Source organism: Gopherus flavomarginatus, chromosome 7 (assembly GCF_025201925.1).
Source record: "Gopherus flavomarginatus isolate rGopFla2 chromosome 7, rGopFla2.mat.asm, whole genome shotgun sequence".
Lineage (NCBI taxonomy): Eukaryota > Metazoa > Chordata > Testudines > Testudinidae > Gopherus > Gopherus flavomarginatus.
The window spans coordinates 113,714,231-113,737,730 of record NC_066623.1 but is presented as its reverse complement, the minus strand read 5'-3'; the positions used below and the strand labels follow the sequence as shown (position 1 = coordinate 113,737,730).

Here is a 23,500-nt window from a genome sequence, read left to right as displayed (position 1 = left end):
GGCCTTGTAGCCTGGCGCTGGGGAGCTGTGCACATGCTGTGGGTGGCACCGGTGACAGATTCACTGTCTAGGGCGCCCCCTCATGGCAAGAGCCGGCGCTGCGGCACATCTGCCTCTTTCTGCCCTCAGGGCCCCCATGGCCCAGAGCCTTGGCCCCCTGGACAGGTCACAGCATGATCCACCCCTTCCAGGGAATCAATGCCCCACCCAGCAGCATCCCACCCAGTGCTAGTCACCACCCCCCCGTCTCCCTAGGGTGACCAGACGTGAAAAATCGGGATGGGGTGGTGGGGGGGTAAGAGGAGCCTATATAAGATAGAGACCCAAACAGTGGGACTGTCCCTATAAAATCGGGACATCTGGTCACCCAACGTCTCCCGCCCCGGCAAGGCCTCTCAGCAATCCCACTCTCCCTTCAGTGGAGCGGGTTCCTGCTCCCCCCCCGGTGTCCCTCAAACATTTAACCTGCTCAGGGAGCTGAGTCTCTTGCTTCTCCTCAGCTTGCTGCTCCTCTGCCAGGACACCAGCCCCTAAGGGTCGCACCCCTTTGCCACGGCCCGTCACAGCAGCTGGCTCCGCTCCTGGGGCTTTGCAGGATCCCCCTGGCCCTGGCCCTGTGCCAGAGCTGAGTTGTTAGGGTGGATCCAGCTGCCCTGCAGGAACATGGCCCTAATCCTCCCCAGCTGGGTCCACTAACGAGCAGTACCCAGTCGGCTAATTGAGCCCTCAAGCCCATTAACCCTTCCGCTGCTGGTGCAGGTGAACACCCCCTCCCCCGACTCTTTCCATTTCTCAGGCAGGCTCCCCAGCCAGGGCAGAGGGCAGCTCGTTTGCCCCGTTGCTGCCCCATGGTGCCGCAGAGACGCACACGCCCTGCTCTCTCAGGGAGACTTCACCTTTGTTCCTTCTTGGTGCCGTTTTCCCTTCACCAGATCCCAAAGTCGCCTGGTCTGAGAGCCTGCGGTTGCTGCGGAAACGTAACCAAAGCCCCATAGCGCTGGCCCCAGTCTGAAGGGTTAAGTACCAGGGTCCCTGGCACATGATCCCCAGACCCCCATTTCAGGGCCAGGACCTGTCCCAGGGGGAGCGCAGGGTGGCAGGCTGCACTGGCTCCAGCTCCCGCGGGGCCCCTCCCAGGAAGGCTCTCGGGCAGCACCGCCTTTGCCGCCTGGCACACACAACTTTCCAAGTGCTGCCAAAGCAGGAGACGGGCCCTGCGGTAGGGCTGATCCACCTGCGACAGGACTACTCACCCGGGGGGCTGCCATCCCTTAGGCCTGCTGGGCCGCTGAGTCCATTCCTGGCCATGGCACGGTGCCACCCCACCCCATGTCCCAGGGCTGGGCGCAGCTTGGCTCCATCGCGTTCTGAGAGGCCCACTAGGCCGAGGGCATCGCTTGTTCTCCCTCAGATACGGGCCATTGGAGCACATGCCCCTGGGGGAGGGGTGCCAGGATTGGGCCCTGCACCCAGCCCAGGTGGCACTCCATCCACTGACCGTCCCAGCAGATGCTGCCCCATAACCCAGCGGCCCAGGCCTGCTCCTGTAGGGTGCTTTGGGTGCCAGCATTTCACCCCCCCGAGACATGCTGTGGAGCTGGGGTTCCTACCAGCTGGCGTAGGCCCCACCCAGAGCTCTGCAGGCTCCAGGCTCCCAGGGCAGCCCTAGAAATGGGACGCGGTCACCTACGGGCAGGAGAGGTGCAGGGGGGAGGGAGGGCCCCTGGCCTTTCCACTGACATAGTCCAATCTAAGGCACAGCTTGTCTCAGCCCAGCCCCATCGCTGGCCTTGCCTCCACTGCGTCTGAGCCAGGCAGCCCCAGAACACCATGGCTGGACATGCCCGCAGGCCTTGGGACCCCATGGAAAGCGGCTCACAGCATTAGCCAGGTTACTGTACGGGCTTGGGGGCCATCTACAACCCCCCTTATAACAATGCTCTGACTGGGTGCCCACTGCCAGCTCTCCCTTTCCCCGGAAAGGAACACACTGCTCCCAGTCGCCTCCTCAGAAAAGCTGGAATATTGTCACTGATCTGCTCCATGCAGGTTCCCAGCACAGGGCCCTGCAGCATTCCTGGGCCATGACGCCCACCCAGCGCCACTCAGGTACTATGCTCAAAGGTGGTACCATCAGCAGCACCTTAAAAGCAGAGAGACAAGGCCCGGGCCCAGGGAGCTCCCTGTCGGATCAGACGACACAGCAAGGGAGCGTAAGAGGGGGTGAGTACGAGAGTAATACCGGGGAAAGTCAGGCGCTGCGGGTATTGTTAGGGCATCTTGGATGATTGATGGTTTATTGCTACAACATGCAATAAGGAAGTGACATTAACAGGAGTGCCCAAATTGGTCCATTCTTCTAAGGGTTAGTCATTGTTAAATACAATCCTGGTGGTACTGTTATGCAGGATGGTGTTAGCAGCTGCCATCAAGCATGGCTTTAAGTTGTAGATCAATCACAGACCTGGTTCAAGTCAATGGGTGTATGACCCACTTTTCAATTAGGCTAAATGCAAGGAGCAATTAAATGTCCCTTTGTGTAGTGATAGCTGAAACAACAGGAAGTCACCGCCCATAGCAACAGGCCACCAGGCTGGGTCAGTAAGCCATATGGGCCAAGATGTTTCCTTAGGATCCATTGCAAATGCAGGGGCTTTGGGTTTGATTGGTTGCAGCTGTGCATGAGATGCAACAATCCAACAGGATTGCATCAAAGAAATACCTGACCCAGCATCGATTTTTCCTACTAAGGGAAAAAACGCAGCAAAAGCACAAACACTGGCTAACTGCTTGGGCCAAATGGGCAACAGCACGACAGCAGCATGGGACATTGCACGGCGGGGCGGGGAGGAGACTAGGAGAGCCCAATCCTGCTATTCTTATTCATGTAACTGATGAACTATGGGAGGGGCACATGTGGGATCAAGGGCTGCAGGCTCGTGCTTTAGCCTTTCCCCCAGCGATCTCCATTAGCTAAGCCTCACGGCAGCCCCCAACCCCCACTGGTTCTGCAATGCAGCCACCTCTGGGGCAGAACGCAGCAGCTGTTTCCCAGCCATCCTGCAAACACTGCAGGAGAGTTAGAAGAGAACGTTAAAGCTCATGCGATGCAGAGGCCAGACGCTCAGCCCTGCTCCCAGAAGGAGCCCTGGGTGGGCCAAAGCCCTGCACCTTGCAGCGCGCTCTGGGCCCATGTTCTGCCAGTGCAGCCTGGGGTGGCGCCCTGCTCCCAGCCAGGAATGGCACCGGGCTGATGGGGTATAACCACTCCTGCTCAGCCATGCTGGAGGCCCGGCAGGGGCAGTGCACCGGTCCAAGGCGCCTGGTTCCATTTTGGGACTAAGGACCTGACCCACCCTGCGACCCACCCCCCACTGGAAACAGAGCCAGGAACAAGGGGGAAGCTTTGCACTCCCATGGGCATGAGGGGACTGATCCTGATGCCTGCAACAGCCTGGGAAATGACCCCCTGGGGCACACACAATATGGAAGATGCAGCAGCTCTTTAATGGAGGCCACTGACCCAGGTAGAAATGGGGCTGGACTCCACGGGGGGGAAGGGCACATCAGGGTGCCAGCTTCACAGTGTGCTCCTCTTCCCTGCATCATGTCCTGGCCCTCAGCCCCTTCCCTTCCCTACATCCTGTGCCCAGTCCAGAGCAGCTCCTATCTCAGACTGCTCATACTGCCCCTCGGCCCGAGCCAGGAACAGGGGAGCCAACAGGCCAGCACCCTCCTCTGGGCAAGGTACATCTCAGCAGCACGTGCCCCCCAAGCGCAGGGCCGGGATCTCAGGGCTAACAGATGGGCGCTGGGAGGAAGGAATCATGGTCCTTCCGGGTGCGCGGTCAGGCCCTGATTGCAGGGAGTGGGCTGGTGGAAGGGGACGCCCGAACGGAAACCTCAGCCACTGGCTGCCAGGGAGCTGCAGCGGGCTGGGAACTCTCTGGGCACAACAGACCATTACTCACCTCGGCGCGGGCAGCCCTGTTCTCACCACCAACCCCTCCCCTCCCCTCGGCCCCTGTGCCAGCAGAGCTGCCTTCCTGGAATCCAGCAACAACTTGGGTGGGCCGGCGGGTTTTGCAAGAGGGTTGGTGTCCCAGGGAGAGCAGGCCCGGCCCCCCTGCTGCAGGCAGGGAGCGGGGCTCCCAGCTGGGGAGTTGCTCGGGCTGGACTCTGGCACGGGGTGGGTTCTGCACTGAGATTCCAGCTAGAAGGGGCTGTTGCTGGGGGGAGCCAGCTGGGCCTAACCTGGCTGCAGCATTTGATTCGACACACGTTCCTGCTCACGGATGCTCCCGGGGATGTGCAGTGCCCCCCGTTGGCGCTCAGGCAGGGGCAGGAGCTCACAGAGCAGCTACTAACCCTCCTCGGTCACTGCCCGACTGGGTGCTCAAACTGCCACCTCGCAGTAGGCAGAGGTAGGGGAAGCAGCCGAGAGCCCAAGCTGCTGGGACGAGGTGGGCACAGACCGACCCTGGCCAGGCTGTCTGCCCTGCTTTTCCCGGCTGACTCAAGTAGGCGGCTGCCAGGATGAAGCAGCGAATCTCCTGCCTTCCAGGGGAGGGGTCTAGCCCTGGTCTGCCATGCTTAGTGAACATTTAACTCAAACACAAACCACACAGGTAGGAGGAAAGATTTCCTTGTTAAAGATCCAGCAGCGCCTGCCCCTTCTTCCCCTCCCTCCTCCAAACCAGAGAGAGGAGCCCCCCTCTGCCCAGGTGATACCCCACTCAAGCCCTTCTTTTTAACCCTTCTAGGCCTGCTGGAACCACCCCAGGGCAGCAGAAAGGGCCCCCCTTTGCCTGCCATTTATAGCCCCGAGGCCAGACAGCGCTGAGCACCTGCAACTCCCGCTGGGCTCGGGGCACACACATGGGTGAGCCGGAGGCAGGAGCTGGGGGTGGCACTGATCCGTCCAGAGAAGCCTGCCGCCTTCCCAGCTCTTACCTGCTGGCCTTGCCACATGGATGGGGGGAGGAGGGAGCAGGTTGGCTTGGGCAGAGTCTAATCACACAGGGCCAGTGGCTGGGGGGTGGCTCCCTTTCACTTCCCCATCTCCTGCAGCTTCTGCCGGGCCCCCTGAATGCACTCAGGGAGAGCTAGCGCACTCCAGGGCACGGGTTCATAGCCAGCCCTGGCAGGCAGCGAAGAAGCATTGGTGGCTGACAGGAGGTGAGGGCAGCTCCCCAGGCAGCAGTCCCATGAGCCCCTTCCAGGCACAGTGAGGGTCTGACGGGCCACGGGATGCCGCTGGCAGGGCAGGACTGCGAGGAGGCTGTGCCCTGGGGCGAGCGAGGGGGTGGGCACTCGCAGGGCACGTGCCATGCTCCTCCGGGCCAGAGCTGGCAGCTCACAGGCAATGCCCACCAAAGGCCAGCCATGCCCAGTGCTGGGGGCATGGAGACAGCACCCCAAGGTGGCCTGGCAGTGGGCGGGGTACCCTGTGCCACCCCAGCCTCAAGAGCTCCGAATGCCCCACGCAGGCCTGGACCCAGCTCCCCAGCACCAGCCCCATTAGAAGAGGAAACCAGGGCAGAGCCAAGGAGAGACGCACCAGAGCATGAAGGACGGGGGCCCCCAGGCGGTGCTGGCTCGAGGGGCTCCAGGACTTGCACTCCCCGGAGGAGGGGGAAGCAGCCGATGGCACAATGCCCTGTCCCCAGGCAGAGGAGGGAGGCCACCTTCCGAGACAGGTCCACAGAGGACTCACCTGCAGCTCAGCCTTGGTTGCTGCTGCCCCGTGAGGTCGTGGGGGCCCGGGTAGGGAATGGATCCGACACTCCCCCCAGGGTCTTCAGCATGTGCCTAAAGTGACACCTGGTGGCCAGAGGGTGCACTTCAGGGGCTGGCAGGCTGTTAAACTGGGGAGGGGGTGGGACGGGGGGTTAGGAGACCTGGGGGCCCCATGGAGAAGGAGAAGGGGGAACTGCACCCCATGACTCCGTGCTGCGCAGATTCCTGGGCAGCCCATCCAGGAAGAGCCACTGGGTCAATCACCCACTGTTCTCGCTGAGCCGGGTGGGGTGTGTACAGCAGGTGGATGACAGGATCTTGGCCCTTTGAGTCTGCCTGGATCCTCCTGTCATTTTGGTTCTGCGGCAGATACTCCTTCACTTCCTGACCTAAACCAGGCAGCGGCGGTGCTGGGCGGCTGCGACAAAGCTGCTGGGCTCCACCCCAGAGGTGGCTGCATTGCAGGGGCGGGTGGAGCGACGGGTCCTGCGGGCGAAAGGTCTAAGCTTGCAGCACATCTCCAGGGGCTCCCAGCTGGCCACTGTTAGCCGGGACAGGCTTCATTCTTGCATTCGGTCGGGCTCCAGCTCAGGTCTGTCTCTGCTGCTCTGAAAGCCAAGGACCCGGAGACCCCCGCTGGTTCTGGCCTGCGCCCCGGGGAGCCAAGCCTAGACCTGGTGTTTATTGAATACACATGTTTCTTGGGGGTGAGGGAAGGGGGCCAGGCATGACTGGGGGACGGGGAGGGGCAAGGGGCCAGCGTTGCCCCACGGCAGTGGCATCACTCCTCCCATGGGCTCATGTCCATGTCAATGGCCACGCAGTTGTAGGCCGCGTACCGCAGCTTCTCCTCACACACCTTGGCACTGGAAAAGAAGAGCCGCTGTCACTGCCCTGCAGGATGCCGGGGCCAGCCAGGCACTGCCCAAGCCATGGCTTAAGGCTCAGGATCTCCCCACAGGAGAGTAGCCTCATCAGCCCCACGGGATTTGTGGGGAAACTGAGGCACAGAGGGGGCAGTGCCCCACCAGCAAGCGGCAGAGCCGGGGATGGAACCCAGCTTGTGTGACGCCCAGGCTCACGCGTCAGCCCCGAGACCAGCTGACACGACACCTCCCCGCCCCCGGGACCAGGGCTCCGAAACACGGGGGCAGCTGGCCAAAGCGGCTCTTTGCGGTTCAACTCACGTGGCATAGTTGGGGAGGTAGAGGGAGCTGGAGCAGGTGGAGGATTCGGGCAGCGCATCCGTCGTCTCAGAGCTGGAGGAGAGAGGACAAGCAGTCAGACTCGACCTGGGCAGAGAGCCCCTGGGACAGTGACGCCAGCACCCCGGCAGGGCCCTCCCTGGGGACACTCACCCCAGCTTGTCTGGGTAGATGTAAATCCGAGCTGGGAGGCGGCTCCGGCCAGTGACAAACCTCAGGAAACGGCTGCGATCCTCTGTGGGGAGAGAACAGATGTCAGCCACTCCCAGGCTGGGAGGGAGCCTGCTGGGCTAGCCAAGGTGCCCGAGCCCCATGCCCAGCTGGTCTGTCAGCAGTTCTGGGGACTCAGCTTCATGCCCCCAGCAGGCAGGGAGCCCCCAGCTCCAACCGGGAGCTGGGAATTGCTGCCGACGGCTGAGAGAAGGGCCCCGGACTGAGGGCCCTGCTTGGGGAAGGCCGAGTGAATCGTACGGGCAGGTGAAAGACCCGGAGCCTCTGGGATCCGGCAGAGGTCAGGACTGGGCCGCGCCGGCCGCTCACCATTGGTGAAGTTCCTGAGTGCCTCCCAGAAGTACTGGACCCTGGTGTCCGATGGCAGCAAATCTTCAAACCGAGCTGGGGGGGAGGCACAGACAGAACTGGTTAGAAACACAGCGGCCAGCTCCTGCCAGGTCAGGGCTGCCCCCCGCCGGGACACTGCAACTGCCGAGACACCCCCCGCCCCCGTGTCCCCACCACATGAGCGCGCAGATCCAGGGCGCACAGGGCTGTGCATTTACAAACCACGCTGGGGCTCAGACACCAGGGCACGTGGCGGGTGCAAGGTCACAGCCAGCGCCTGGGTCCTGCAGACGGTTTCCCAGCATCCCTTGCACTTACTGAGCTTCTTCAGGGCATCCACCGTCACCTCGGGGTCCCCGCACACCTTCTTCTCCAGCTCCTGCCAGGTGAGCAGGTCGAGGACGGCCTGGGGGACAACCTTGAGCAATCCGGCCTGCATGGCAGCAATCTGCAGAGCGGATGGGGTTAGAGCCAAGGCGGGTAGCGCTGAGTCCCAGCAACGAGATGGTGCAGCAAGCGCTCCGGCTGTGACGTTAGAGCGCAATGGAGCTCTGGGAGACTAAGGGACTCGCCTGTCGCAGACACAGGAAGGCCAGGCGCTCAGCAGGATTCCACAAAGGGCTGGCTCTTAGCACAGCCAATGAGACCAGCCTGCGATGATTTTTGGGATACGTGTTGACAGACAGAACCCCCATGCTTCAGGGCACAAGTCACCTCTAGGAGGCAAGGGACAGGAAGGAACATGCTCTGAGGGCTGAGTCCCACTGCAACCCCAGCCCGCCTTACCTGCTCCTTACTCTCCTCCAGCCTGGCCTTCTGCACCAGGCGGATGAATTCCTTGCGGTCCTCGTAGCGCACCACGGTTCTGCCGCCGTTCGGGATCAGCTCCACCATGCGCTGGCCGCTGAGCACCGTGGTGTAGGTCAGCTCCTGCCCAAACTTGAACTCGAAGGTCTCCTTGTCCATCACCTCCATCACCTCCAGCAGCTTCACCTGGGTGGCCGGGCGAGAGCACTCGCTGGAGAGAGATGCCACGGACCTCCTGGGCAGCTCCACCCTGCCCCACAGAGCATCACGGCTATGCCGGAGGGGGGGGCCAAAGCAGGGCCCAAGTGCCTGCAGCACGGGAGAGCTCAGCATGCTGGAACTGGTCATCTCCATGGGCTGCAGAGTCCCCTTGGCCCAAGCCGAAGCACTGCATGCTGGGACCGGCACTGTTCATAGGCTGTACTGGCCACTTGTGCCAAGCCGGAGCATTGCATGCTGGGACCGGCACTGTTCATAGGCTGTACTGGCCACTTGTGCCAAGCCGGAGCATTGCATGCTGGGACCGGCAGTCTCCATGGCTGCATCTGTGTATTGAGATGAGGGGGCTGGAGCTGCACTACAGAGCCTGGGGCTGGATCTGAGCTCCTGTTTCTTTAGCCCCACCACAGGAGGGCCAAACACAACCAGCCCCCAGTCACCGAGTGCCACCTGCACTGTGCCCAAGCTGTCTGGCATGCCCATCCCTCTCCTCCTGCCACCTTCTGCTCACCAGCACAGAGTCCACCGCTGGGAAGTCCTTGCTCCAGCTGACCTCCTCCCCGGTCAGCTGTTTCCACACGAAGCCAGGCAGAGCCAGGACCTGCAGCAGGGAAGAGATGCGTGGCTGGGATAGAGGGCACAGGGACACCTCACCAGCTGCACCCTGGTGCCCCAGAAAGGCAGACGTGGCAGCAGCACCGGCCAACCATCAGCGACGCCTCCCAGCTAGTCCCGCCCCCCACGACACTTGCCCAAGGGGGGGGAGATTTTAGGGCCCCTCTTGGACGGAGGGACACGTGAACCTACCGAGGGTTCGGGGCTGCTGCTCCCAGGCTTTGACCAATAGCCCCCCGAATGCCAGGGCACAGCCGAGCAGGGGAGGAGCCTGCGAACGCTGCACCAGTTTCTATTTACTGCTGAATTGTCACTGAAATGCCTTGGTTCTCCCAAGCTCCTGGCTGTCTCTAGCAGGGTCCCCTGCCCCGGGGGTGCTGGAGACGCAGACCGCACGGGGGTGATCAGGGCTTTGCCAGGGCCCCTCTACAGTGCTGGGGACCCAAGGGGCAGGGGTTAAGGGGAGCAGGTCCCGCGCACCACGCCGAGAGCGGGGAAGGCTGGGCCTGCAGCTCGCAGGACTCACCAGGAACTCCTTGCCTCTCAGAGCCGCGCCCATGATCTGACCGATCCATTCGTACTTGGCAAACTCCTTGCAGGCTGGGTTGGGGACGTACATGTCCCTGGCCTCCCCAGTGCCGTTACCCTGCAATGGAGACGTGCTCAGGGCTCCCTGCCAGTCCTGCGGTGCCAGGAGCTGGGGACAGCCCAGCGCCCCGACCCAGGGCATGGCGGGGGCACAACACGCTCCCCAGCACCCCCCACTGGCTGCCGGAAGGACCAGGGCTGACAGGCTGCAGAGGGGGCTCCTCCGAGATCCCATCACTGTCCACGCTGCCCCTCCCCCAGCAGACTCCATGGACCCCGGTGACTCCAGTGGAGGCTGAGAAGCCCGGCAGTGGCACCCACGTGGGAAGGTCAGTTTGGGGGCTCAACCATGGCCAGATGGGCAGCCCAGGAAGGAAGAGAGCACAGTGCCCGGGCCAGTGGGGGACATACCCCATAACACTGTGTTAAGGCCCCCAGCAAAATTCGTAGTGATGGACGAGCACCCCAGCCACACGCCCAAAAGATAGGGTGCTTCTCCCAACCGCCAGGGCCTACCCGATGGGCACGGGCTCCTGCTCCCCCCAGCCAGGGAGCAACGCTGCCCCTCCCTCGGTACCTGGTTGGACGTGCGGACGAAGAAAGGCAGCGGCACGGGGCTCTCTGCCGAGCTAGGACACAGCTCCTCAGACATGTCCGCCAGGCTGTCCCGGAACCCACCTCCTGCAGCCCGGAGACACCATCCCCCCCTTAGCGCCATGAGCCCTGAGCCCCGGCCACAGGCTGACAGCCGGCTGCGCTTCCCCCGCCCCACCGAGCGGCCCCAGCGGCTCTGCCCACTGCCTTTAATGCACCCTACGAGAAGCGACCCCCAACCCCAGCCCCTTGCCCTGCCCCATCCTAATCCTGGGGGAGGGTCCAGACAGAAGCACTGAGTGGGGGCAGCTTGTAACCCCCCCCCATTGCACACAGGACAGGGGCCCTGATCCCGATGAGAGCCTGGCTGAGCTGCTGCGAGGCCGGAGCCGGGGCCAAAGGCTGCAGGGTAACTGGACCGCGCCGCTCTCCCCAGCTGCCCTGCCCCAGAGCGCCCGGCGGGGAGGGGCCCAGGCCCGGGGACGTACCTTGATCGATGATGCCCTCGGCGATGAACTTACACTCCCACCACTGGTCGTAGCGCAGCGGCCACCTGCGGGGAGCCAAGGCGGCAGCTCAGATAACAGGTCGCTCCTGGGAATTCGGAGCCCAAGAGAGGGGCCAGCTGGGTCCCTCAGGGCCAGGGCAGCCCCCAGGACGGGTGCCCTGTGCCCCGCCTCAGAGGGACCCCTCGGGGGGCTGTTGACTCCTTGGCCTCTCTGCTGAAACAGGGCCCAGTGGCTTTGGGACAGAGGCCCTTCCCCTAGGAATGGTGCTCACATCTCCTCCCCCAGGGAGCATGCAGCCACGGCCCCCTCAGCCCTCCCCAGCTGGCAGGGCCCCCATACCTGTAATCCAGGGGCTTCTCGTACTTGTCGGAAGGTTTAAGGCCCTCGTGCACCTAGAGCAGGTAGACACGAATGAGACTCAGCCGTCTGCCAACCATGGAGCTCCCACAGGAAGCCGCAGGGCCCCGGCACTGGTACCCAGGAGGCAGGGTAGCGATGGAGACATGGGCAGGCCAAGTGACTTGCCTGTAGTCACGCAGGGAATCAGTGGCAGAGCAGGGAACTGACCCCAGATCTCCCATGTCCCAGGCTAGTGCCTGACCCACCAAGTCCCTTCTTCCCTCCAGCAGCAGGGCGGGCCGAGGGGGAGGCAGGAGGCTCCGAGGGCTGGGAGCTGAGCAGCCATCGGCGTGAAAGGCGCCAGCGCCCAGAAAGCCAGGCAGTTGCAGCAAAGGGAACCACAGCCAGAGGGACAGATCCCGCTCGCGCCAGAGGGACAGACAGACAACAGCATCTCTCTGCCTCCATGGGCTGCCTGCCCCTTAGCACTCCAAGGCCAAGCCCCACTCCATTCCCCATGTGCCCTTAGCCCCTCCTACTCCTGTGGCTCCTCCCCACTCCCATCCTTTCTGTGTCTCCCCCACCCTGGGCTTCATGCCCTCCACCCGCCACGCTGCCCCTGCGCCGGGCCCCTCCCCACAGTAACCCTGCCCTCTCCGGACTGTGACCCCGCCGGGCACGCCTGCATCTTGCTGGGTGGGCAGGGCCAGCGGCACGGCCTCTCCCAGCACTGGAAGGAGGCCGGCGGGCACGGTACCTGGGTGAAGACGGCATTCTTGCAGCTGGGGTCCAGGGCGGGGTTGTCGCGGTGCTCCATGGCCAGGCGCCGGTTGATGTAGAGCCGCGGCATGAAGTTGGGCTTGCTGGTCTCCGAGTCCTTGAGACACTGGGCGATCAGCGCCGTGCGCCGCTTGGAGAGCAGCAGGAACTGCTTGATGTGCTGGCATGGGCGAGACGGGGCCTGGGTTAGAGAGACCGCTGCCCTGCGCCCTCCTAGTGCCCCTCCATCTCATCCGTCTATATGCGCCCCCCCCGAATGCACATCTGGCCCCTGGCCTGCCCGGGCCTTCTCCCCGACCGGGCCTAGGCTCCCTGCAGCGCCCCCGACATTCTCACCTCTCCTCCCCTCTCCTGGGCCCCGGGGACAATCTGGGGGCAGAGGGGGTGCGCCAGGAGAGAGGGGAGCCCCGGCTGTCGCTCACCTTGAGCCAGCTGAAGGTGCCGACCGTGTGGTCCCAGGCTGGGACGAGGTGGTGCAGGACGCTGTCCAGGAGCTTGATAAACCTAGGAGAGCAACGGGGGCCACTCAAGACGCAGGGCAAGGCCTGGGCCACGCGAATCGGCCCCAGCCAGGCCACCGCAAAGCCAGGGGCTGTTCCTGGCACAACGCCCCAGGACACTGCACCAAGGGGGGTTGGCAGTGCTCCAGGGTCTGTTCCCCTGGTTGCTGGGCTGACCCCGACGCCCCACTATTGCTGGCACTAGGGGGCGCTGTGCTGCAGGCAGCGGGGGAGTGGGCTCAGTAGGGGGCGCTCTCCCCTAGCAAGAAATGCTGACCCCGATGCCCCAGTGTGGCACTAGGGGGCACTGTGCTGCAGGCAGCAGGGGAGTGGGCTCAGTAGGGGGCGCTCTCCCCTAGCAAGAAATGCTGACCCTGAAGCCCCAGTGTGGCACTAGGGGGCGCTGTTCTGCAGGCAGCAGGGGAGAGGGCTCAGTAGGGGGCGCTCCCGCCACAGGCAGTGCTGACCCCGACGCCCCAGTGTGGCACTAGGGGGCGCTGTGCTGCAGGCAGCAGGGGAGAGGGCTCAGTAGGGGGCGCTCCCGCCGCAGGCAGTGCTGACCCCGACGCCCCAGTGTGGCATTAGGGGGCGCTGTGCTGCAGGCAGCAGGGGAGAGGGCTCAGTAGGGGGCGCTCCTGCCGCAGGCAGTGCTGACCCCGACGCCCCAGTGTGGCACTAGGGGGCGCTGTGCTGCAGGCAGCAGGGGAGAGGGCTCAGTAGGGGGCGCTCCCGCCGCAGGCAGTGCTGACCCCGACGCCCCAGTGTGGCATTAGGGGGCGCTGTTCTGCAGGCAGCAGGGGAGAGGGCTCAGTAGGGGGCGCTCCCGCCGCAGGCAGTGCTGACCCCGACGCCCCAGTGTGGCACTAGGGGGCGCTGTGCTGCAGGCAGCAGGGGAGAGGGCTCAGTAGGGGGCGCTCCCGCCGCAGGCAGTGCTGACCCCGACGCCCCAGTGTGGCATTAGGGGGCGCTGTGCTGCAGGCAGCAGGGGAGAGGGCTCAGCAGGGGGCTCTCTCCCCTCAAAGGCAGCGCTGACCCCGACGCCCCAGTGTGGCACTAAGGGGCGCTGTGCTACTGAAAGCAGCATCCTTTGGATGAAGAGCATCAGGTTAGGGCCCTGACCACACGTGATGAAAAAGGAAGCTGTGAGATCTCACAGGAGATGGGGAGTGAACCCTGGTGTCTGGACCAGATCCCATTCTGCCTCCCCAAAACCCCTGGATACGGGATCCCTGTCCCGACCTGCTGCGAAGGTCGCTAAAGCAGATCAGTGCATCACCCTGCGTTCTGCTCCTGGGGTCGGGGCTGTGTTCTCACTGGTGAAGCAAGCGAGCCCTGCAGGTGCGTTCTGCTCAGCACCCCCTGCTGGTGTCCCCGGGCAGTACCTCTGAATGACCATGGCCCGCCGGTACAGCAGGTCGGGGTCAGTCCCTTCGAGGCGGGGGTAGCGCACCAGGCTGGCCTGCTGGAACATGTCTGCGCTCAGCCCCAGCTCCCGCTGCCGGGATGACTTGATCTTGATCCCTCGGAGGCGGACGTCGATCCCGTCATCTGCTGAGAAAGAGCGTGGCTGAACCAGTGGGTCCAGGAGTGCCCGGGCTGCAATCAGCGCGATTCGGTAACACCTGGCGTGGGGGTGATGAAGCCGCAGCGATGGACAGACCCCAGGGGCGCTCACCCCCCATCCTCCCTTTCCCCATTGAAGGGACCAGGAGACTGCATCCAGCATGGGGCAGGTTTAGAACCAGAGACGGGACCAAGCCACCAAAACGCTAGGGTTGGTGAGATCCGGGATCGGCTCTATGAACAGGCACCTCAGCGGCCTCAGGGCTAGGATTTCCAGGAGCATCACGCAGCAGGAGCAGAGCTGGGGGCCCAGCACCCGCCTGAGGCAGTCCATGGCCTGGGGATCTCAGTCCACTTCCCTGTGGCCAGGTGGCCACCAGTACAGCCGGTTCCCTTAGTGACGAGGGCATGGAGAGTGAGCCCTGGAGACCAGCGTCCTCCAGACCACATCCGGAGCGCCCGACAGGACAAGGCAGGGCCCTCAATGGGGGAGCGAGCCGATCTCGGAGGGGGAGGCTCCTCAGAAGCGCAGCCCGCCCCTGTCGTGCAGGCTTTTATCTGCGCCCACCTCTGCACTCCACGATGCGGATCTCGATGATGGGCAGGTGCGTTGTCATGTCTTCAAGCACACACACATCCCCGATGTAGCTCCTGGAATGACAGTGCAGAGGCGGGTTCAGAGCCACTCGTCCCCTCAGCCAGCATCCATTCACCTTGGGCCAGGGAGGGGAGGCTGCCTAGTGAGAAGAGGTGAGGGGAGCTAGAACCTGGGGGTTTGTCTCCCTGCCCTGCAACTGACTGACCATATGACTCTGGTCACGTCACTCAGCCTCCCTGTGCCTTGGTTCCATGGGGCCAAGACGACAGCACCACTGGGTCTGCAAAGTGCCCGGAGATTCCTCGGAGAGCACAGCGCTACCGTCCAACCTCTCAGGGATGGGTGGGGAGTCCACACATGGGCGCCGACGGGCAGCCGCGCTGGGCCCTGGAGGGAAGGCTGGGTGTGTCCGAGAGGCGGGTAGGAGGCAGCAGCCAGCCCATGGCAGATTTCCCTAGGCTGGAGCCCTCGGCTGGTCCCTCGCAGAGGGAGTAGCTGGATCGCTGAGCTGATGCTCAGGCTGCGGCTCTGGGCTCAGCGTTATGGCCCTGCGGTTTATCCCATGTCAGGCCGTCCCCCCGTCCTGCCGGAGAACACCCCCTCCATGCACCATAGCCACTAACCGGGACTGCTCCGCTCCAGGTCGAGGGGGGGAACCCGAGGCTCTTGTGCAGACCTTCGCAGCTCGGCCACATGTGGGGTCAGGGGTGGGTGACTTGTTATTTGCAATATGACCAGCCCCCACCCCCCACTTCTAATCCCTTGGGCTGGAGTCACCAGTTGCTGGGCTGGGTGGCCAGGCTAAGGCAAAGGGTGCTGTGACCCCCAACATTCAGTCCTGCAGCCGGCCAGGAGAGACCCCAGGCTATGGATATCGGGCTGGCGATTTCATTAGCCAGCTGCTGATTTCTAATCCACTCCCATAACCAGCGCATGCAGAGACAGCAAAGCGCTTGCCAGGATCTGTGCCATGCGTCTCAATGCCACTCGGGCATTAATGCTCACCATGGACACAGCCCAGAGGGGGAAACTGAGGCACAGAGCGGCAAGCTCCTTTCCCCAGGCACCAGCTGGAGTCTCTGCCAGTAGAACTCCGGGGCCCCAGGTCTGTGCTCAGATCACTAGCGCCCCCCACCCCCCCGGTCCTGTCTCCCTGCCCCACTCACTCATCGATGCCCACGTCGCTCAACTTCTTCAGATTGTCGCCCTCCCCACCGTACACCATGATCCTCCGGGGCATGAAATTCTCGTCCGTCGTGTCCACCGTCAGCAAGAGCTTCCTGGAGCGGAGGGGATAGAGTGACAGCTGGGCTCCCCGGCCCCGAGGCCCCGCAGCCCAGCGGCTCCCCGGCACCGAGCGGCTCCCGGCCCCGAGCCCCCGCAGCCCAGCGGCTCCCCGGCACCGAGCGGCTCCCCGGCCCCGAGCCCCTGCAGCCCAGCGGCTCCCCGGCCCCGAGCCCCCGCAGCCCAGCGGCTCCCCGGCACCGAGCGGCTCCCCGGCCCCGAGGCCCCGCAGCCCAGCGGCTCCCCGGCACCGAGCGGCTCCCCGGCCCCGAGGCCCCGCAGCCCAGCGGCTCCCCGGCACCGAGCGGCTCCCCGGCACCGAGCCCCCGCAGCCCAGCGGCTCCCCGGCCCCGAGCCCCTGCAGCCCAGCGGCTCCCCGGCTCTGAGCCCCGCAGCCCAGTGACTCCCCAGCACCGAGCCCGCAGCCCATCAGCACCGAGCCCCCGCAGCCCAGCGGCTCCCCGGCACCGAGCCCCCGCAGCCCAGCGGCTCCCTGGCACCGAGCGGCTCCCCAGCACCGAGCCCCCGCAGCCCAGCGGCTCCCTGGCACCGAGCGGCTCCCCGGCACCGAGCGGCTCCCCGGCCCCGAGCCCCCGCAGCCCAGCGGCTCCCTGGCACTGAGCGGCTCCCCGGCACCGAGCCTCGCAGCCCAGCGGCTCCCCGGCACCAAGCCCCGCAGCCTAGCCAGAGTTGGGGAGCCCAAGACTCACACAGACCAAGGGTCCCCTTGAAGCCCAGTGGGATGCAGCCTGGGGACCTCCCTGCCCACCAGATCCCGCCCCCGTGAGAGTGGAGGGGTGGGGGTATGGGCCAGTTGGTCCCACCTGGTTGATGCTGATCACGGGGGTGAACCGCCTGCCTGACCGTGGCCACCCCACGAACCGGGCCCCCTGGGCTGACATGCCCCCCCACCGCGGAGAGGGAAGCGGCCGGTTCTCACTTGACGATGGTGCCTTTCTTCATGGTGAGCCGCACCCAGTGCTGGCCCTGGGAGCCGTCACTCTCCCAGTAGGTGTCTGCGTTGCCGTCTGTCAGACACGACACGTTGAAGTCTTCCTGGAAGGGGGTGGGGGGTGAGGGAGGGGTCAGACGGAGGGAGCCCAGATCGTGGGCACCACAGGGGTGAGGGGGTCCAATTCTGGGATGGGGGCTGGGTGGGGGTCGACCAGGGCACTGTGCCCAGGGCTGATGCCAAACTCTCAGACCGGGCCAGCAGCTGAGCCCGGAGCAGAGTCCTCCTTTGGTCTTGGGATCCCTTCTGGGCCCCCTGCAGCTGGAGGAGGCCTGAATGCTTCCCCACCCCCACTCAGGGACTCAGCCATCCCCCTCCCTGCTCCCTTTGGAACCAGATCCTCACCCCTCTGGAGGGGGCAGGTCTCTTGACCGGCTGGCAGCCCTGGAGAGACCGGACCACTGGCCAACGCACCCCAAGTCCCTGCGCAGTGCCAGGTGGCTGGGCCCGCCCCGTACCGTACCGTGTAGGACGAGACGTCGATGCTCTCCACATACTGCTTGACGCTTCCCAGGTTCTCGTCCTCCTTCCCCAGGTGATCGTACAAGAAATGCACCAGGTCCTCGTCGCACTCGTAACTCCATGTCGGGGGCACGAACCTGCCGGCACACGTGGGGTTAACGGCCCAGGGACGGGTCGGACTGACCGGAGCCCCCGCGTCCCGGTGAGCCGGATGGGGCGCCCCACAGAGCCCACGCCTTCCCCCAGCTCTGCTGCGCACTCAGTGAAGGAGGCCAGTGAAGGAGATTCCTGCCTCTGGCAGCGCTGCCCACACACAGGGCTCCCAGGGAGGGAGAGGGGGTGGCAGGCTCAGGCCGTCACTGCATCAGACACAGGCGGCCCTGGGGAGCCGGGATCAGCACTGCCCAGCCCTCCTCAAGCAGCCACACGGAGACACAAGCGGGCGGGGCCCGGCCCAAGCCCGACTCCCCCAGAGCCTTGTCCCCAGACCTGATCACGGGTTTATAATCGACCCCGAACAGCTGCTGCTGCCTCTGGATTCTGTCTGAGGGACCCAACCCCGGGGGCAGCACAGGGGGGCCCACCCAGCCAGGACAGGAGTGTCCGGGGCGCCCCAGGACGTCTCGCTACCGGAGCTTCTGCACCGCTGCCTCGTCCTGCTCCATGGTTCTGGGTTTCGCGCCGAGCCGCAGGGAGTACGTCAGATCCACCACCTGCTCCCACCTGAAACAAGGCAAAGGGCGGCGGGTAAAAGGAAGGCCTGGGAGAGGAAAGCCGGACCAGTCATTGGGGCACTAGCCTCGGACATGGAAGGGGCAAATCTCTGCTCTGCCACAGACCCTCTGGGCACAAATCTCTGTGCGTCTGTCCCCATCTGCCGGCCGGGGGGCTGGGAGGAGCTTGGACACAGCCGGGCGGGGTGGCAGGGGCTCAGACACCGCCAGGCCCGGGGGGGGGGGGGGGGGGCTGGGAGGGGTTCGGACACCGCCAGGCCCGGGGGGGGGCGGGCTGGGAGGGGCTTGGGCACCGCCGGCCGGGGGGCGGGCTGGGAGGGGCTTGGGCACCGCCGGCCGGGGGGGGCGGGCTGGGAGGGGCTTGGGCACCGCCGGCCGGGGGGGGCGGGCTGGGAGGGGCTCGGAGAAGCAAGCCAGCTCCCCTGCTGACCAAGAGCAAAGATCAGCCTCTGGTTAAACCCACTGCCTCCCCCAGTGGAAACTGACTGATTTTTTAAAGCCACCGTTATTTCTCCTGTGGCTGGGTCAGCGGGTCAGAGCTGGGCCCAGGTTTGGGGCCCAAGAGACCGGAGCTCTGGCAGGGGCTCGGTGGGCTCTGGGCAGGGCACAGGCCACGCCAGGCCGGGGCAGCAAAGTCACCCCGGAGCGCAGGAGAAGCCTGCCCCGGGCCTGTTCCAGTGACTGGGTCTCAGAGAGGAGTGATGTGGCCGGCCTGGCCTGGCCTGGCGAGGCCAGTGAAGGAGATTCCTGCCTCTGGCAGCGCTGCCCACACACAGGGCTCCCAGGGAGGGAGAGGGGGGTGGCAGGCTCAGGCCGTCACTGCATCAGACACACGCGGCCCTGGGGAGCCGGGATCAGCACTGCCCAGCCCTCCTCAAGCAGCCACACGGAGACACAAGCGGGTGGGGCCCGGCCCAAGCCCGACTCCCCCAGAGCCTTGTCCCCAGACCTGATCACGGGTTTATAATCGACCCCGAACAGCTGCTGCTGCCTCTGGATTCTGTCGGTGGACTCGACCGGGACCAGCCGGTCCCCTCCCTCGGCATGTTTGCACACCAGGATCCAGCCTTCCTCCAGCTCACAGCTGCCTTTGTACTCCTCCAGCTGCTCCTGCCAAGCAAGCACGGCACGTCAAGGAGCCCTTCGCCCCGGCTTCACATGGCTCCTGTGCCCACCACAACAGGCCGGCCACCGAGTCAGAGATCTCCAGGCCAACTGGGATGTGCGATCACCTGCGTCACCCAGAGAATCCCCCCTGCTCCCCGCACCCGTCCCATCCCTTCTGGGGCAGCCAGGGCCAGTCTGTTCCAGACCGTGACGGCGAATCCATCGCACCCCTTGGTCCGTTCACCCGCCCAGTAAAACGAGCCCTTTCCTGGTCTGAATCCACCTGACTTCAGCTTCCAGCTACTGAATCTGGGTCTGCTGTCGGCTAGAGCCAGGAGCCCTCGGCTAGCAGAGCCCTGCTCCCACGGAGGCACTTAGTGCAGCCCTGTGGCTGGCAAACTGTGCCCCCACCCCACAGATCCTCTCAGTTCTGCCCCACGCCCCCTGCTGCTCACAGGCCTTAGAAGGTTCAGGGACTCCCCTCCACCACAACCCCCAAGCCAGGGGATACCCACCAATGTCCCCACCCCACCCGCCAGCTACCCGATGAGCCCGACAAGGCTCGGGGGGGGGGGCCCTCCTCAGTGGAGAGACGGTCGCCCTGTAATCGTCTCCTCTGCCCCTTGGCACGGGGACAATGGATGCACACAGGGGGGCCGTCCCTGGGCTGTGGGCCTACTGAGAACCCCAGCAAGCCAGGCGTCCTTCAGGCTTTTCTGCTAACCAGGAAATAAAAACAAAAAGCCGGAAGCCTGGTGGAGCCGTGTCTGACAGCTGTACGTCCTAATGCCCGAACCCCTGCTCTGGTTCCCTCCAACGCCCGCACAAACGCTCCACTTCAGCCCCCGAGCTACCTGCCAACGCCAAGGCTGGTGCATTTTAAAGAATGGGAAAAATTAGGATATAATGGAAACTATAACTGTGGAGCAACTCTGTGCCAGGAACTCCGAGACCACCTCCTGGACCTGGAATTCACCAAAGCCTTTAGGAGAAACACTCACAAATATCCTCCCTCCCTCCCAAGGGACGGTGAGCAGCGGTCACCCCCCTGGGCCCAGACGCCACTCTCCCAGAGGTCCCATCTGCTCTAGCGTGGCACAGGATGCGGGTAACATGGGCACAGTCTGCGGCAGAGATGGCCCCAGAGTGTAACACTGGCAGGTGGCCCACGGCCCCTGGGCGTTCCAGGGGGAGATTCGCAAGTAATGGCAGAAGTTAGAGGGGTCTACAGAGGCAGGCGGACAGCAAGGAGGGGAAACTCTTCCCTGCATCTGCTCCCTGTCGGGTTAGGGCCCAGCTGAGGCCCAAGAAAATCAACCTCAGCCAAACAGCATCACGAACCAGTAGCCAAAGGCTGCATGGTCGGGGTCTGCCCTGCATTTGAGCTGTTTGCATGCAGCATACACTCTGTGCACACAGGACACGGCATGAACGTTGCCTGGACAAAGGGTATCTGGGAGCCAGCAAGCACTGTCGCCCGACTGGCAGACGTCCCGCTCTGTCCCGTTGCTGGGTAAGGCAGTCAGAGGCTGCAACAGGCGTCGACTCCTAGCAAGGATCAGGGGGCTGCAGTGCAGGGGGCCTGGACGGCAGGAAAGCACCACCTACGCGAAAACACCAGTGCAAGGAGGAGCCGTGTCCCTCGGGCGTAACACTTGGGGATATTCCCAAGAGCCAGCTGGTGCCACTCACCCTTGGGATCAGGGGCCAGCGTGCCCGTACACCAGGGCTAAGGAGAAAGGGCTGTTTGGAGCCGTAAAGCAGCGCACGGTGGTCACTGCCCTGGGGTACCAAACACCAGCCCAGCCAGCTCCCTGCGGCCTGGGGGAGAACAGCTCGGCTCGGTGAGCGAGGGAAAGCAAGGCCACACCTACCTCCCACGCTTTAAACACACAGCCAAGGCCGCAGGGCGCGGCGGGCAGGGCAGTTACCAAGGAGATGGGGCCAACCCCCCCCCCTGCTGGCCTGGGATTGGGGGGGGTCCAAGCTTAGGCGTGTCCAGATCAGGGTACGGCCAGGAAATCCGGATCCAGGGGATCACCCCGTCAGCCCCGGGGTCTGGCTCTGGGCCCAGCTCTGAGGCAGTTGCTGCCCATGGGAAGGGGGGTCTCAGGGCTGCGTTCCCCAACCTTTAACCTTTTAATTAGCTCCAAAGCCCAGTGACTTTGGCCCCACACATCAAACCAGGAAGCCCCCGTCTGACTGAAATCCCACCGCTGGCGCCTGGGGAGGCTGGTAGCACAGCAGGGCGAGAACAATAACAGAGCCCAAATCCAAACGCCCCCGATCTGAGGGGCACAGTCCCCAGCTTTGTGATCTGCCCCACAATGGAAACACTGCAGAGCCCCTCCCTCCCAACACTCCTTACAACCAATGGCCTGAAACCGCGGCCCTGTGCGCCCACATTGTAACCATAGCGATTCAGAGCCCAGGACGCAGCCTTGGCCTGCCCCGGCTCCTGCCCCGAAGGCGCCGTGCCTGGGGGGGCCGGCAGTGGCTTAGACACCATGGGGATGAGCAGTGTAGACACACAGAATGGATACCCCACGGACCAGTGGGAGTCCCTGTGTCTGTTCGTCGCTCCCCGGGTTCATCTATATCTGCTTATCTCTCCCATCTGCCTCCCTGTTTGTCCGCCTGTCTCTTACTGTGTCCACTTTACTGTGTCCGTCTGTCTCTTACTGTGTGCGCCTGTCTCCCATCTCTGTGTGTCTGTCCGCCCGTCACTCCCCGTGTCCATCTGTCTCTCCAGGGTGTATCTCTGTCCACCTCTCCCCATGTCCATCTGTGCCCACCTGTCTCTCCCGTCTGCGCGTCTGTCCGCCCGTCGCTCCCATCTCTGCGTCTGTCCGCCCGTCGCTTCCCGTGTCCATCTGTGCCCACCTCTCTCCCGTCTGCATGTCTGTCCGCCCGTCGCTCCCATCTCTGCGTCTGTCCGCCCGTCGCTCCCCGTGTCCATCTGTGTCCGCCTGTCTCTCCCATCTGCGTGTCTGTCCACCTGTCTCTCCCTATGTCCATCTGTGTCGGCCTGTCTCTCCCATCTGCCTGTGTGTCTGTCCACCTGTCTCTTACTGTGTCCGTCCATCTCCCATCTATGTGTGTCTGTCCAGCCGTCGCTCTCATCTCTGTGTCTGTCTGCCCGTCGCTCCCTGTATCCATCTGTGTTTGCCTGTCTCTCCCAAGTGTGTCTCTGTCCATATGTCCCCCTGTCCATCTGTGCCCACCTGTCTCTCCCGTCTGCATGTCTGTCTGCCCATCACTCCCTGTATTCATCTGTGTCCGCCTGTCTCTCCCAGGTGTGTCTCTGTCCATATGTCCCCCTGTCCCTCTGTGCCCACCTGTCTCTCCTGTCTGCATGTCTGTCTGCCCATCACTCCCTGTATCCATCTGTGTCCGCCTGTCTCTCCCAAGTGTGTCTCTGTCCATCTGTCCCCCTGTCCATCTGTGCCCACCTGTCTCTCCCGTCTGCACGTCTGTCTGCCTGTCGCTCCCTGTATCCATCTGTGTCCGCCTGTCTCTCCCAGGTGTGTCTCTGTCCATCTGTCCCCATGTCCATCTGTGCCCACCTGTCTCTCCCGTCTGCATGTCTGTCTGCCCATCACTCCCTGTATCCATCTGTGTCCGCCTGTCTCTCCGAGGTGTGTCTCTGTCCATCTGTCCCTCTGTCCATCTGTGCCCACCTGTCTCTCCCGTCTGCGCGTCTGTCTGCCCATCACTCCCTGTATCCATCTGTGTCCGCCTGTCTCCCCGTGTCTGTCTCTCCCTCTGTCTGTGCATCTCGGTCTCTCCCGCCCCGGCCGGTACCTGGCTCAGCTTCACCCACAGCCCCTGGCTGTTGCAATACTCCTCGCCGGTGGCCTGCACGCACGTGCCCTTGCGCAGCTCGATGGCGACCTTGGCGAGCTTCTTGCTGCCCCGGGCGCGGGCCGGGCTCTCGCTGACGCTGAGCAGGGAGCGGCCCGAGCCGGCGGCGGCGGGGTCCCGGCACAGCTTGTAGCGGACCCGGCGCGGCACGTAGCAGAGCGCGGCGGGCAGGGGCCGGGCGCGGCCGAAGCAGCCCACGCACTCGGCCAGGCAGCGGATCCGGCCCAGTAGCTGGTGCGGGGTGTCCGCGGGGGAGCTCATCCTGCCCGGCCCGGCCCGGCCCGGCTCGGCTCGGCCCGGTCCCTCCTGCCGCAGTCAGGCCCCGCCCCGCGCGTCACCGTGCGCGGGGGGCGGCCACATGCGCCCTGCCTGGGAGCGCAGCCTGTGCTCGGCGTCCTGCCTGGGGCAGCTGGGGACTGG

The 23,500-nt window shown here is 64.3% G+C and overlaps 1 protein-coding gene and 1 long non-coding RNA gene across 3 annotated transcripts; both read right to left on the bottom strand.

The window, feature by feature from the left end:
* Window positions 1–6,376: 6,376 nt before the first annotated feature.
* HECTD3 (HECT domain E3 ubiquitin protein ligase 3) lies at window positions 6,377–23,386 on the bottom strand. 2 transcript variants are annotated; one of them, XM_050961127.1, is made up of 21 exons: window positions 23,021–23,386; window positions 19,059–19,219; window positions 18,006–18,098; window positions 17,377–17,512; window positions 16,842–16,957; window positions 15,784–15,897; window positions 14,588–14,670; window positions 13,839–14,007; window positions 12,379–12,460; window positions 11,934–12,116; window positions 11,177–11,229; window positions 10,817–10,881; window positions 10,312–10,415; window positions 9,673–9,792; window positions 9,043–9,132; window positions 8,292–8,498; window positions 7,824–7,953; window positions 7,485–7,559; window positions 7,098–7,179; window positions 6,927–6,998; window positions 6,377–6,605 (listed from the first exon to the last, which is right to left on the bottom strand). In XM_050961127.1, the coding sequence occupies exons 1-21, from the start codon at window positions 23,339–23,341 to the stop codon at window positions 6,521–6,523; spliced, it is 2,541 nt and encodes an 846-aa protein (XP_050817084.1). In that variant the 5' UTR covers window positions 23,342–23,386; the 3' UTR covers window positions 6,377–6,520. The 2 variants fall into 2 exon arrangements, with proteins under 2 accessions (XP_050817084.1, XP_050817085.1); XM_050961128.1 differs by having other exon boundaries at window positions 13,839–14,004; window positions 23,021–23,385.
* Window positions 19,276–22,747, bottom strand: LOC127054896 (uncharacterized). The gene is made up of 3 exons (XR_007775356.1): window positions 22,555–22,747; window positions 22,441–22,499; window positions 19,276–22,011 (listed from the first exon to the last, which is right to left on the bottom strand). It is a non-coding gene; the product is annotated as an uncharacterized LOC127054896 (long non-coding RNA).
* Window positions 23,387–23,500: the final 114 nt, after the last annotated feature.